Below are 13,336 nucleotides of genomic sequence, written 5' to 3'. Positions count from 1 at the left end.
TTTGTTTTAGCTAGCGAGATACCCCAGCATGAATTAATTGGATGAATGTTATACTGAGGATTTTCCATTTTGCATTGGCTGTTCTGGCTGCCTCCAATGGCCGTGGCCAACAGGCTGGTGTATATGGCCGGGGGCGGCTTTTTCTGCGCATTTCTGTGTGGTCTACCCGGAGGCATTCTATACAGGGAAAGAATTGTATGTGCCTCGATAGATCACATCACATTTACCCTGCTAGCCATGGGCTGAGACAGCTTGTTATGCAGTTGGTTGATGTTTTGCAAGGGTCAACCAACAACATGAGAAAAGAGACAACAGAAAGAGGAATACAGGCCCGTCATGGAGATAGACTCCACGACAGCAACAGGGCGCAGCGCTGTCGGAGGCCGACCACAATATAACAGGGATAAACTTTTTTGAAGTTGAAGATCAAATCTGATAGGTACCTTCAAGGCAGAATTACAGTGTCAATTGGTTCAGTTTCGCACATTAATTCGGGTTGGTGCTTTGGTGAAGGCAGCATCCCGCTTCAAGTTCATTCACGCCTGTTGATCAAGGCCACAGATTGCGCCATCACATTCAATGGCATGGATAAGGCAGAAGTAGCATAGCTTCTATAGACCGGAACTGTATTAAACAGAGGTATTGAAATAGCTGGGCCCTAGTGAAGAGCCTCTAGGGAGGTGACGGCCACTTACAGCTAGCAGCCACTGCAAGCAACCGACAATCCCTGGATTTCTGTCTGTGAATGGTTCACGAGCCTCGAATAAAAATTAGGCAGGCAAAGGTGTAGTCAAGCGTATAAATTCTCCTCTCTCCCCTGGTTCATTTGCTTTTCTTTTTTCTTTTTCCATCGTCACATCCATCTGGGCGAAATATCTCTCCTCATCCCAAGCAACATCGACACATCAAGCGATATACAGCACATACTCTTCCAAAGTACTTCATTTTGTCACGATGACTACCGCAAAGGCAGTCAAGTCCGAACAAGGGCTCGGTAATCGAGCCCTTTTGGACAAAATGGACAAGCTGCGAGAGCTCGGCATCTCCAACATGGTGCCTCTTCCTCAGGTATGTCTCATATGTCACCAGACACCAGACAATCTCAGCTAAAGTTCATATAGATGGTTGTCGTGGGCGATCAGAGCGCTGGAAAGTCCAGTGTTCTCGAGTCTCTCACTGGCTTTCATTTCCCTCGCTCAGTGACTCTCTGCACACGCCACGCAACAGAGATCATTTGTCGTCGTGAGGAAACTGAGAGCATCGTGGTCTCTATCCATGCTGTCGATGCGGACGAAGAACAAGCAAAGTCCTTTCATCGTACTGCGACAAACCTCGATGCTGAGGAATTTGCTCAGATCTTCCAAGATGTAAGTACTATATTCTCGGCCCTCATAATATCTCCTAATATAGTCTCCATAGGCTGCCAAAGTTATGGGCATCAAGTCAGAGTCTGGTGGTGACTCTACTGGTTCTGCTTTCAGTCGCGATGTTCTTCGCGTCGAAATCAGCGGCCCTAACGAAGATCATCTAACTGTCATCGATGTTCCCGGAATGTTTGAGAACGTCACTCCTGGCGTCACCACCAAGGAAGATATCGAGCTCGTCAAGACCATGGTACAGAAGTATATCCAGGAGTCACGCACCATAATCCTCGCTGTCGTCCCTTGCAACGGCGACATCGCGAACCAGAAGATTCTCACTTATGCCAAGGAAGTTGATCCTGAGGGTAAGCGAACTCTTGGTGTTCTCACAAAGCCTGACTTGGCTGTCGAAGAGGCTACGAAGGCTGTGGTCATTGATCTCGTTCGTGGAAAGCGAAAGGATCTTCAGCTTGGATACTGCGTTGTCAAGAACCGAAGTGCCGATGACAGTTCTTCCAGTGCCGGGGAGCGAACTCGTGCTGAGAAGGAGTTCTTCTCCAAGGCTCCCTGGACTAAGCTGTCTCCTGACAGACTTGGTATCCCAGCGCTCAAGGTCCGTGTTCAGCAGCTTCTCATGGACAGAACCAAGAGCGAGTTCCCCAAGGTCCGTGGAGACCTTGCAACTATTCTCAAGGAAACCGAAGCACTTCTCAAAGACATGGGTCAGTCACGCAGCACTACCGAGCAGCAGCGCATCTATATCGGACAGATTGCTGCTCAGTTCACCCGTATCAAGCACTGTGGTCTCGATGGACAGTACAGCCGCGAGAATCTCTTCGACACCGGCACAGATCTGAAGCTCATTACCCGCATTCGCGAGATCAATGAGGAGTTCGCAAAGTCTCTCTACGACTGGGGCGAGACACGAAAGTTCCATCGTCCTGGCGATAAAGAGGCGACTCCTGCCACCAGCGAGGATGACGAAACCCCAGAGGAAGTAAAGGCTGCTCCTATCGACGACCGCTGTGGCTTGTACCGTCGTGGTATCTCTTTTAACATTCCCATGCTGGGAGAGCAGGAGCTGGAGGATGGCGTTCTACATGATGCCTTCGAGTGGCCAGAGCCGAACGAGGAGGATATCATGCAGTATATCGAGAGGGAGTGGCTCTCTTCTCGCGCTTATGAACTCGGTACTGTAAGTATCACCTTTTCTGCCGCTTTCCATGGATAGATGTTCTAACTCGTGTCTCAGTTTGGCGGTGAGATGCTACCCAAGAATTTCAAGGAGCAATCCAAGAAGTGGTCTGGTATGGCTCGAGCCCATATCGCTAACGCCATTCTCATCGTTCACCACTTCATCAGCAATGTCCTCGACAGCTGCTGTCCTGACCCAGCTATCCGTGAAGAACTCTGGAACTTCCTCGTTGATGACTTGCAGACTCGGTACAAGCGTGCAGTCAATCACACCGAGTTCCTCCTAAAGGTCGAGTTTGAGGGCCGCAGCATCACCTACAACCCCTCTTTTGGCAACAACCTAGCAGAGAACAGATCAAAGGGAGAGGATCTGGGCGAGCTGGTCGAGAAGACTACACAGATTGCCCTGCAACAGTCTTACGAGACAGCTATTGAGGTTGCTAAATATGTTCGTGATGCTGTCGAAGGTAGACCCAAGCCTACCAACCTGGCTACCATCTGCCAAGACATTCACGATGTTCTTTTGACCTATTACGACATCGCCCGCAGCCGTTTCGTCGATGTTGTCTGCCGACAAGTCATCGATTTCTTTCTCCTCGACGACACCGACGGCCCTCTCACCGTTCTGTCCGACCAAGTTGTGTTCCACATGACACCCGAGCAGCTCGAGGCTATTGCTGGCGAAGACATGCTCAGCCGAGATCGTCGTGAGAAGCTGACTCGCGATGTCGCCAACTTAAAGGAAGCACTCAAGGTTCTCCGAGGATGAACTTTTGGATGACTAGACAATGTTATTGGTCTTTCATTATGTCTGAGAAGGGTTAGAGGGCGATAGACCGCGTTGTTAGACTTCGGGAAGAATTGGGGCAGTATTGAGGTTCTCATAGTTAGTCTGGCAGAAGAAGTCCTTTGTAGAAAACTTGTAATAATAGACTGCGAATTCGAGCATCAGCCTTGTTAGCGTGAAGTGCCAGTTGTCATTTCCATTGATATCGTCATAGACTCATTGATAATTGACAAGGGCAGTATCGTAGGCTTCAGGAGTTTTCACAGTCATTAACCATACTTATTTGTATTGTCAAAGTTTGCAACACATAAGTTGGGAATTCTTTGTATTCGTTATTCATTCGTACAAGTTGCGAAGCACTTCTGCTCCCAAGTCTCCAAATGTCGATATTCAACTCGACAACTATGCAAAAACAAACATCTAAGGTATCATAGTCTAAATTTCATTATTCCACCAACGCCAGAGATATGCGAATCATGCGAACAACACCGATTTTGTCAATCCAGATCATTTCGTCAGAAGACTTCCAACATCCTGCAGCTGGACCGAGTTCAACAGCGGAGGGGGTCCTCCTCTGTCTATCCGTCCCCAGCCAGCTCCCCAAGTTGGTGGCGGCTGTGGAGGACTAGCTGAAGATGCAGGGGGTCCTGCTGGGAAGATTTCATCCTCTCCTGTACCAGAGCTTCGAGTGCTCAATGCTATATCTGTACCACTGCTCGACTTGGCCTTACGGTGCCTTCTCCAGATACGAGGTTTCCGAAGTCGGGACGTCTCGGCCATGAGCTCTGGCGATGTCATGATACCAACACGATCGCTCTTTCGGAAGTGACTCATTCTGGATCTAGGATACGAAAATCCTGCGGGTTGACCACCGACAAAGGGGTTCCAAGCCCTGAGCTTTGGTGACCCAAGACTGATACTACCATTGCATCCAGAATTGTAGCTTGTGCGGGGCTCACCAGAGAGCTCCTCCAAAGTCATTCCCTTGGTTTCCGGAATTAACAAGGAGACCAGAGTACCGAACAGCATGAAAAGGGCAAAGAGCTGTAGCAGTCGGTGCATGTTTGGGGCACAATCGGTACCTTTACAACTCTCAGGGGATCCCTGACGCACCATAGGAATGCTGATTCCCTGGGCAATAATAGCACCTATTTTACCCATGGCAGCCGAGATGCCATGACCGGTCGATCGATATCGGGTAGGGAAACATTCGCCAGGAACGATGAAAGTGGTCGTGTTAGGGCCAGCATTGAAGAGAAACTGGCCTACAATATAGAGCGCAAGCAATCCCCCCTGTGTCAGGCTCTTGTAAGCAAAGCCGAGGATACAGAAGATAATGGTGAGCAGGAGAAATCCGAAAACTTGTAATGGCTTGCGACCAAAGGTGTCGACACTGAGAATGGCAGTCCAGTAGCCAGGAAGTGAACCAGCACATGTCAAAATGATCATTCCAACAGCTTGGTTGTGAAGCTTCTCGAAAAGACTGTTACCAGCACCATAGCCTACTGCTTGGAGGACAAAGGTATTATTAAGGCCAAGACCATAGAAAGCGAGGTCCTTCCGAGGAATTAGCGCGAGTAAAGCAATAGCAAATAATAGCACTTACCAAAAAGAACCAGGACAAAGTTGTGCCTAATAGCATCTTGAAATTGGCCCATTGGCGGAAGAAGGAAATAAGATCAGACCAAGAGGCGCGAGGGACGTTCAGACTACGTCCAGCTACGCGCTTACTCCTGACCTGGTGAACAACGTCAAAGGAACCCTTGGACTTGCTGGTAACGTATGCTTTGATGTCGGCATCAGCTTTCTCGACGTCGTGTTCAACATCAAAGGTATATCGAGGGGTTTCCGGAATAGTGATACGGTAATAAAGGGCAACACAAGCGGGAATGGCGCCCACTCCAACAATAATTCGCCATGCTCGGTCAGCAGCTAGTCGACACTCGAAGCCACATTGACTTTCGTCAGCAGCACCGATAAAGGCGTCCTTGAACGCAACAGTAGTAATCAGGGCAACAATAGCAGCTGCGAGCTGTCCAAGTCCCTGCATAGAGAAGACAGCAGCAACCATAGCGCCGCGCCACCTTGTCGGAGCGAACCTAGCGGGATCTCAGTCAGCTTGAGTTGATCAGGGCGCGTTAGGGGTTTGGTATGAACTAAACCCCAGCCACAAAGCCTGAGTGACAACATGACAGCAAGGATACTTACTCGGAGGTAATGACACTTGAGAGCGGGTAGTCGCCACCAATTCCAATGCCCTGGATATAGTCAGGAAATGCTGCGAAACGTAAAATTTCTGCAGACTTACCATGATGATACGCCAAAAGATTAGGAGACCTGTCGATCCCATTGCAGGGCTAGAGGAGATGAGAGCGCAGCAAAGCGTTGCTAGGATGATAATACCCAATTCAACACCATACATACGGCGGCGACCAAAACCACTATTTGAGTTGTCAGCACATTCTTGTCCAAGAAACGATCGAGTTAGTCGATATAGAGAGGTGGTACTAACTCTGCTAGCCATCCAAAGACGATCATTCCCACTACGATTCCAGCGCTCGTAGAGGCTTTGAATGCCTGGTTAACTCGGTCAGGTAGGTACCCATTATTGCCACTGAAGCCGTTTTGAGGGTTAGGGTCGCCCCAAAAGACGACTCCAAGTAGTATTGTGATGAGGTTGATGGCAAAGATATCGTAAGAGTCCAGAAAGAAACCAACACCTGCTACTAATACAGCGCGGACATCTGATATGGTCAGTATAAGCTTCAACAATAACTGTTAAAAAATAAGCTAAAGACAAGTAACATACGGTATGCACCAAAGGGAACTTTATCAATCTCAGATAAAGCAAGACGGCGGCGAAGATTTGGGTCGGGGATGTGAGAGAAGTCGTTAAAAAAGTTGTGAAAAGCGTTATTACCACCCCAAGTGCGATCCTGCTGGGAGCTTGATGCTGGGGGTGGCAGCATGTCCTCGTCGTAGTCTGGCATTTTGAAGTTTAAGGCGAGTAAATATCGGGAGCGATGATATCCGTAATCGACGACATGGGTCGATCTGTATGGGGATGCTTCGGGATGAGTTTCGCGATACCGATCTCCACCTCTTCGGGTGCTGGTCCGTTAAGAGATCAGGAATGCATAGAATCAAAACTCTGAATGTTTATGATTTTCGCAGCAATTGATCCAACTCTTTCAATTATTTCCAGTTCAGTCTGATCAATCCAATAATATCGTCGTTTCCCCAAATTGTGGTTCGTGGTTGTCGAGTTGTTCACCTCAGTTCGAAGGTGGTGGTCGCTCAAGGCGATGTTCCAATATCAAGACCAGTATGTAACTTCCTTCTAATCCAATACCCCCAAATTAATCGACGATGATTTATCGAGGGCAAGAGAGAGTTGTTCTACAGTTCAAGTTCGACATCGATACCATGGATCGGGGTTTCGGCGTAGTTGACCGTCGGAGTATGCGGGTTCGTAGGTGTCGAGGGGATGCGATAGTTGGCGATGCAGGTAAAGATAAGGCAAGGCCCTAGCAATGTATAGGGAAGAAGAGGTAATAGAATGAACAAAATATTACGATTTCACCAACAACAATAATAGATGAAATGGGGAAGTGAGAGGAATCCTGACGGGCCCAGACAGTTGGGATTGATTGAGAATACGGCCGGATATAGCGTGCGAGGCCGTGCTTGTCAAGGTACAATACCTTCCTTCTAGCGGATGGGGGATGCCTGGGTGATGGATGGGTGGGTGGTGATTTTGAGGCAGGTGCAATGGTGGAGACGCATCTGCGCACGCCTTCCATAATGGAATCTCCGGCCAAGCCACTGCCCACTGTGGAAGCCGAGGAAGAAGCAAGATGGAAAGTCCACTGCACACCCACTTGAGTCTCCCCGAACCAGTAAGAGTTGAGTATTGGATGCAGACCACTGAGATGAATGGAACACCAAGTTGCCCATGCTTTTAGAGAGCCCACAAGGCCCGCCTTGTTCAAGGCAGGTCATTCTGTTAACCACCTCCTACTTCGAGCATAGTATGAGAGTTCGTACAGGAAAAAGGTCCAGCTCTAGATAAGTCGATAGTCTATCTCGCTCAGGTGAATCTCAGCCCAGGGTTTCATGCTCAGCTAGACCCCGTCCCCCAAAACTCCAGACTCAGAGACTCCCTTTTCGAACAGATGCACCCTTGCTCACCCCCTGTAATCCACTAAATCAAAAGAGCCAATTGGAAACCATCGGAGATCAGTGGCCAAACTCGCCCTGGTGGAGAGCTTTCGAACCTAACGCCCACGTCTTACACTGAGATGGCTGCCCCCCACTTGAAGGAACAGGGTCGTTTTTGTAGTGAGCTTTTGGGTGTGGTGAGATTTGGGATGCCATGTACAGAGAGTTTATTCAATAAGAGGCTTGCATGGTAATGAGGCTATTTCGTGATATTCTTACGCAGGGACATCTCGACCCTGGTTCGCTTGGGCTTTTCAACTCTCAAATTTGACGCCGTGTTACAGAAATTAGATGTGATGCACTCCGTCAGACTTGATTGTCAGACAAGGAAGACCCCTTGGCCCCTGTTTTTCCAGAACAAATCACTGACAAACCTTGTGCCTAAGGCATCGATCGTTGAGGTTTGCTTCTGCCATGGGAAAGCTTCCAGAAGCAATAGAGTCGTTCCATGGATCCATCATCCACATCATTCCGCATTGAGCTCACCACTCAATCTCACCGCGGTCACTTGGTTGCAGATCTCGCCGAACGGCAACTTTCATGATTTTACCGGCGTTTCTTTCACTTCTATTTACGCCCTTTGATCGACGCGCGTGATGACCTGGAGTCGTATTATACATCCGAAGGTATCATCACATCGATGACGATGGATTGAAAAGATCGGCAATGTTATCTGCATCACACAACATCTTTATCGACTTCCCCCTCATTTCTTGTCGAGGCAACTATCAACACGTGCAGTCCATTCAACAACCTGATGACAGGAAAAAGCACCGAAACGGGCGTATTCTTTGCTTGTTTGTACGTAAACGCTACACATTGTGCAATCTGCCCAGACAAATACAGTGGGTTTATTCCCTTACACAATCGTAAAAGAGCCTACGGACGGCTTCCGGCATACGACAAGATCGCTCCCGACTGGGTCGTGCACGGCTGTCGCATGAAGAAACACGGATAACAGTGTAACACGATAAACGTGACTCTGACTCTGACTTATCCATTACTCACACATGTGAAACGACAACGGGTTTCCTCTTTCTGATTTCTCCAAGAGAAAACAAGACAAGGACCCATATTTTGCACGTTGTCAGTTGTTCAAAGAGACTCCACCATATCAGCTTCGAAAATGCTTCTAGCCGCATTCTCAAGTTTGCCACGGCATGCATGGATCTCAGAAAGAACAATGGCTCTCGCCTGATATTAACGAAAAGAGTAACGTATTACGGGTCTGTTGCTCTGTGCCTGGATTTGTTTTGCTAATCCTATCAATCTGCGACGCTTGCCGCTTGAAACCGTTACCTAAAGAATACCTCTAGGCAATCTGCGAGAGATTTTTCTGTTTACATTTCACAGCTTCTTGACTCAAGGCCAAGCAAGCCACTCCCTTCAACCCCCATCGTTTTCAATTTCATCTCGGTCAAGAATGAATTCCGACCGAATCGGACCAAGAAAGGTACAGCGCCCGACGCTTATGGGTTTTTACCTCGTCTCACCACGTTCAAATTCTCGCCTCGTTGCCTTTTTAACTTCTCAGCTCTTGTTTCGCTTAGAATTGACAGGGGCCAAGGTTTGGTTCCTCTATCTAATTCAACCAATCGGTGCTCCACGTGTGTTTACTTTCCACAAGGCCCTCCACTGCCTTGTCACGATTTTTGTCTTGTGCAGTGCCTCACTTTGAAAGGTTTACGAATCCTTTACCTCATACGATAGCTGTAGACGATACCGTAGTGCTGAGTAATTCCTCAGTCAGTGGGCCGGTGGGCTATCAGAGTGTTCCACGTCGAGAAACATCTGCGGTGCAAGCCTAAGTAGCCTAAGCGCATGTCTTGGTATGTAATTGGAAGGGAAGAGACAGAGTGCATCATCATAAGACATTGGTGATTCTACGATATTCTCTTGTAGTTGCTACATATGATACGGAGTTAGGACATGTGCCGAAGCTGCTTCTTCAACATGATTCACATTCCAATCTCTCAAAATCGCCTGAGAAGAGAGATGCCTAGCCAGTATCTGGGTCTCATGCAAAGGGTTGAAAACTATTACATCATGTCCTTATGTGCAGTTCTTCTCAGAAGATGGTGTGCCAACGTGTCGTTTCATCAACCAACATCTAGTTCATAAGGGTTCACTACAACACCCTACGCCGTCTCCCAAGACAAACCAGGCTCCCATAAGCCCGAAGTATCATCTAAATCTTCAACCCGTGTTTGTTGAAATGGATATCAAAGTTAATTGCAGCACCCGACAGAGATCGGCCCTTCAACGGCCGTAGTCCTCGAATCCAACAATCATGAACCTGGAACAGTCAGTAACACAGCTCTCGGAGAGAAATGCATCGAGCGTCAATAAGCGAAGTGCCGATGTTATTGGCGTATCCGCTCAACTTTGTCCTGTTTTCATCAATCTACATTCCAGGCATGTCACTCGGGACGGCGTCATGTTTTAGCTTGGCCGCCACCACGATCGTTCATCGTGGAACATAGAGCGCCATGTACTCGGTGGCTTCACGTCGTGAATGTGACAAGATCAAATATCGATAATGGTAAATACCATTGTGAAAAAGATGGTGGCATTCAGGGGGGAAGAAGGCTGGTTAGTGTGGATAGCTACCAGATGGCACAACGAGCGGGAAACACGAGTCCAAGTTAACGGGTATTGACTATTGTGTAAGCATTTCAAGCTTCAACACTTCTCAGGCTCTTCTAGATCCTTTCTTGTAGGGTCCTGAGACAGTTGTAGTCTCTTCCTCAATGTCTCGCACACTTCCGCGGGCTCGCGTATTGCTTTAGGCAGTGGATGAGGCTAATAAGTGGACGGGTAACATCGTGATGATCGACTCGGCACTTGTCATTGATTTCATCGCATGGTTCCATTGTCACCCTAGAACAACATGTGTGCATGTTCTAGAATGCTCTGATGGGTTTACCCGCATGTCTAAGTGCCGATACAGAGCTCAACCCGACTGCTGAAACCTGGCATTGTCTTAAGTAGAACGTGAACTGATAGAAGGTGATCTTGGATGGCTTCGAGACTTTGTGGATTAACTGCAATGGGTTCAAGTTTACAATATCTTACGATATTCATTGTGCACTTCAGACATCCCAGTTGCTGTAATGATGGAGTTGGTATGAGTCAGTGGTTCTCTATCTCGTCCAGGGAGGGATATAGAGAACCTCAGGATCTCGATCCCAAGTAGTAACAATATCAGACGACCGTGTGATAGACGCAAGGTGGACTTGTGAAGCTTCCGATTAATTATCTTGGACTCCCTAAGGTAATTGAAGGTCTCAATTATTTTGTTTCCTAAGGCTCCTGAAGTCCTGCAGGTTTAAATCAGGCTCCAATATGCATTCTGTTGGACTTGCGCTGCCTGCCTAATATAATCGGCGATGTTGCATACTGTTCGTGCCTAGAACTTGTCACAAGACAGCCTGATCTGACATAAGATTCGATGAAACAATCATACTCGGCTAGAGGACAACGCATTAACAATACAATTGTGCATATTCGAACTCGTCATCATGATTTTCATTCTTGTCTAATCTTTTCTGTGGCATGGCATCAGGCGCCATCTTGACATTACTCCAAGCGCGATCTACCAAGCAGTAATATCCTCAACTTCAGCTTCTCCAAATGTGCTCGACTTGGTGATTTGCCCAACACTGGCCTCCTCAGGTGCTTCACCATCCTTGGACATGATATCAGGCAAGACTTCCTTGAAAAATGAGAGAACGTAGTTGTTGACTTGCTCAAACTGCAACAAAAATGCATCGTGTCCCTCAGGGCTCTCGATTCGCTCGAGACGTGCATTAGGTACGTGCTGTGCGATCTCCTCCTGCTCAGCAAAAGTGAAGAGGCCATCGCTCTCAATGCCCAAAACAAGTGTGGGTTGTTGGATCATGGCTAGTGCATCTGCGATAGTGTCTGCTCGGTTGCGTGACACGTCATGCGTGTCCAACTTACGAGTCATGGCAATGTAGCAGTTGCTGTCGAATCGCGTAACGAACTTACGTCCCTGGTATCGTAGATACGACTGGGCAGAGAAATAGTGTGACTGAGGCATCTCTCCTCCAGTGAGACTGCCATTGGTAGGTCCATGGAACTGAGGATCCGCTACGTTGTCGGGCACAGCAGGTGACTTAGCAGTTGAGGCTGCATCAGTTGTGCTGTTCTGGCGAGATATGGATGTACGCTTTACAACATGTCCATCGTTGTGGATGTGGAAATGTGCCTCTGAGGGAGTTGAGGGTCGAGGTCGACCTCCAATAGTTTGGACCTTGGATGGGTCGGGGATGTTGCGTCCGAATCTGGACTCGAAAGAGTTGCGACTTCGATATGTGAGCAGAGCAGACATACGAGCCGCACCCAGACCAGTGGAAGGGGGGTCATCGAATGAATAATATCCGTCGTCGTACTTGGGGTCGGCGTAGATGCTCTGTCGTTGAGCTTCACCCCAGCTAATGCCCCAAGCGCTATGTCTACTCGAGGTCGCGATAGGGACGATGCATCGGATATAGTCCTTGCCAAAGTATGCCCACTCGAGCACAAACATGCCACCAAGAGAACCCCCAACAACAGCAGCAAGTTGCTTCACGCCTAGATCATCAAGGATGAGCTTGTGAAGGCTGTCAATGGTTAGTCATTGTTTCTTGTTCAAGCGAACAGGATGATCTATAAGAATCTGAACTTACTTAACATCATCTCGAATGGTGGTTAGAGGGAACTCGGGTCCATATCGACCCTTGCTTGGGTCATTGTCCTTGGCAGTTACTGGGCTTGCAGTACCATAAGGACTGCCAAGACTGTTCATACAAACAATGAAGAATCTTGAAGTGTCGAAAGCTCGGCCAGGACCTCCAAGTAGAGGACCCCACCAGTCACCCACATCGGCGCTTCCAGTGAGAGCATGACAGATTACCATGGCATTGTTGCCCTCTTCATTGAGTTTACCGCGAGTGGTATAAGCGACCGGTAGGTTATAGAGTGTAACTCCGGACTCGAGAGTGAATTCTGGAACAATCGCTATCTGCTGCTCAGGAATGAGGGCAGAGAACGGGTTCTCAGACTGTGATTGCGTTCTTTCTTACAGGTATTCAGCCACTGGTCTTTTATAATGCCGAGGGGAGAGGGGCATGAAAGGGATATACCATGAGGGAAAGGAGGAGGGAAATGCCGAAAGAAGCATGCAATGATAAAGGTAAATACTGACCATAGTGTTTGCGAGAATCGCCGTGTGTAGCAGTGCTTTCAGCCATAGTCGCAACTGGCATGATCGTATGAGGTTGTCGAAGTCTCTCCACGATATCTGTACTGATGTAATTGTGAGAGGTTATACAGAAAGATCGGACCGGGGTCGCTCCCGGGGTCTTAAACTTTGATATTGAAGTCGCTCAATCTCAGAGTGACTCAACCTGATAAGAATTGGGACTATTCGGGTAGAAATACGTTAGTCAATAGTGCTTTAGAGCTCGATTGACCCAAAAGAAGTGATTCTATGAGTGTTTATGTGAAAAAACCTGGGCCTTGCTATGGCGTAATTCTGGCTGGTCTCCATTGACTGCCATGACTCAGCCAATTGAGATGCTTTCTTTGATACAAGAATTGGCCGGCAACGGAGATGGTGGCGATCACGTGCAGGCGCGAGTCTGGGGAATGGTTCGGCAATATCAAATTGATAGATTCCAGACTAAAATCAGTTACAATAAGACAATTTTAGCTTGAATAACTCAATTTACATATATATAGTCGCTATCTCTATTGTCATCCTAAGTCG

General features: G+C 48.0%; 3 protein-coding genes across 3 annotated transcripts; 1 reads left to right on the top strand and 2 right to left on the bottom strand.

The window, feature by feature from the left end:
- Positions 1-758: 758 nt before the first annotated feature.
- BKA55DRAFT_575028 (P-loop containing nucleoside triphosphate hydrolase protein) lies at positions 759-3,501 on the top strand. The gene is made up of 4 exons (XM_046193343.1): positions 759-1,068; positions 1,122-1,367; positions 1,420-2,556; positions 2,614-3,501. Exons 1-4 carry the CDS (start codon positions 955-957, stop codon positions 3,322-3,324), a joined length of 2,208 nt encoding a protein of 735 aa, XP_046047011.1. The 5' UTR covers positions 759-954; the 3' UTR covers positions 3,325-3,501.
- A 348-nt stretch (positions 3,502-3,849) lies between these two features.
- Positions 3,850-6,332, bottom strand: BKA55DRAFT_541774 (major facilitator superfamily domain-containing protein; the record flags this gene model as incomplete). Its single annotated transcript, XM_046190413.1, has 6 exons — positions 3,850-4,899; positions 4,949-5,441; positions 5,551-5,600; positions 5,651-5,783; positions 5,855-6,086; positions 6,152-6,332. The coding sequence occupies 6 exons, from the start codon at positions 6,330-6,332 to the stop codon at positions 3,850-3,852; spliced, it is 2,139 nt and encodes a 712-aa protein (XP_046047010.1).
- A 4,695-nt stretch (positions 6,333-11,027) lies between these two features.
- BKA55DRAFT_575020 (Alpha/Beta hydrolase protein) lies at positions 11,028-13,145 on the bottom strand. The gene is made up of 3 exons (XM_046193342.1): positions 12,773-13,145; positions 12,255-12,645; positions 11,028-12,188 (listed from the first exon to the last, which is right to left on the bottom strand). The coding sequence occupies exons 1-3, from the start codon at positions 12,831-12,833 to the stop codon at positions 11,159-11,161; spliced, it is 1,482 nt and encodes a 493-aa protein (XP_046047009.1). The 5' UTR covers positions 12,834-13,145; the 3' UTR covers positions 11,028-11,158.
- Between the last annotated feature and the right edge of the window lie 191 nt (positions 13,146-13,336).

The sequence above is a fragment of the Fusarium redolens genome, assembly GCF_020744475.1.
Source record: "Fusarium redolens strain MPI-CAGE-AT-0023 chromosome Unknown BKA55scaffold_12, whole genome shotgun sequence".
NCBI classification, from domain to species: Eukaryota; Fungi; Ascomycota; class Sordariomycetes; order Hypocreales; family Nectriaceae; genus Fusarium; species Fusarium redolens.
This window is presented reverse-complemented; position numbering and strand designations above follow the sequence as displayed.

Excerpts from the sequence above, each read along its gene's own strand:
- BKA55DRAFT_575028 (XM_046193343.1), top strand. The coding sequence starts at position 955 with ATGACTACCGCAAAGGCAGTCAAGTCCGAACAAGGGCTCGGTAATCGA. Across the intron at positions 1,069-1,121 it reads ACATGGTGCCTCTTCCTCAG|ATGGTTGTCGTGGGCGATCA; the intron begins GTATGTCTCATA and ends AAGTTCATATAG. Across the intron at positions 2,557-2,613 it reads GCGCTTATGAACTCGGTACT|TTTGGCGGTGAGATGCTACC; the intron begins GTAAGTATCACC and ends CTCGTGTCTCAG.
- BKA55DRAFT_575020 (XM_046193342.1), bottom strand. The coding sequence starts at position 12,833 with ATGCCAGTTGCGACTATGGCTGAAAGCACTGCTACACACGGCGATTCT. Across the intron at positions 12,646-12,772 it reads CGATTCTCGCAAACACTATG|AAAGAACGCAATCACAGTCT; the intron begins GTCAGTATTTAC and ends AATACCTGTAAG. Across the intron at positions 12,189-12,254 it reads ACCATTCGAGATGATGTTAA|CCTTCACAAGCTCATCCTTG; the intron begins GTAAGTTCAGAT and ends AACCATTGACAG.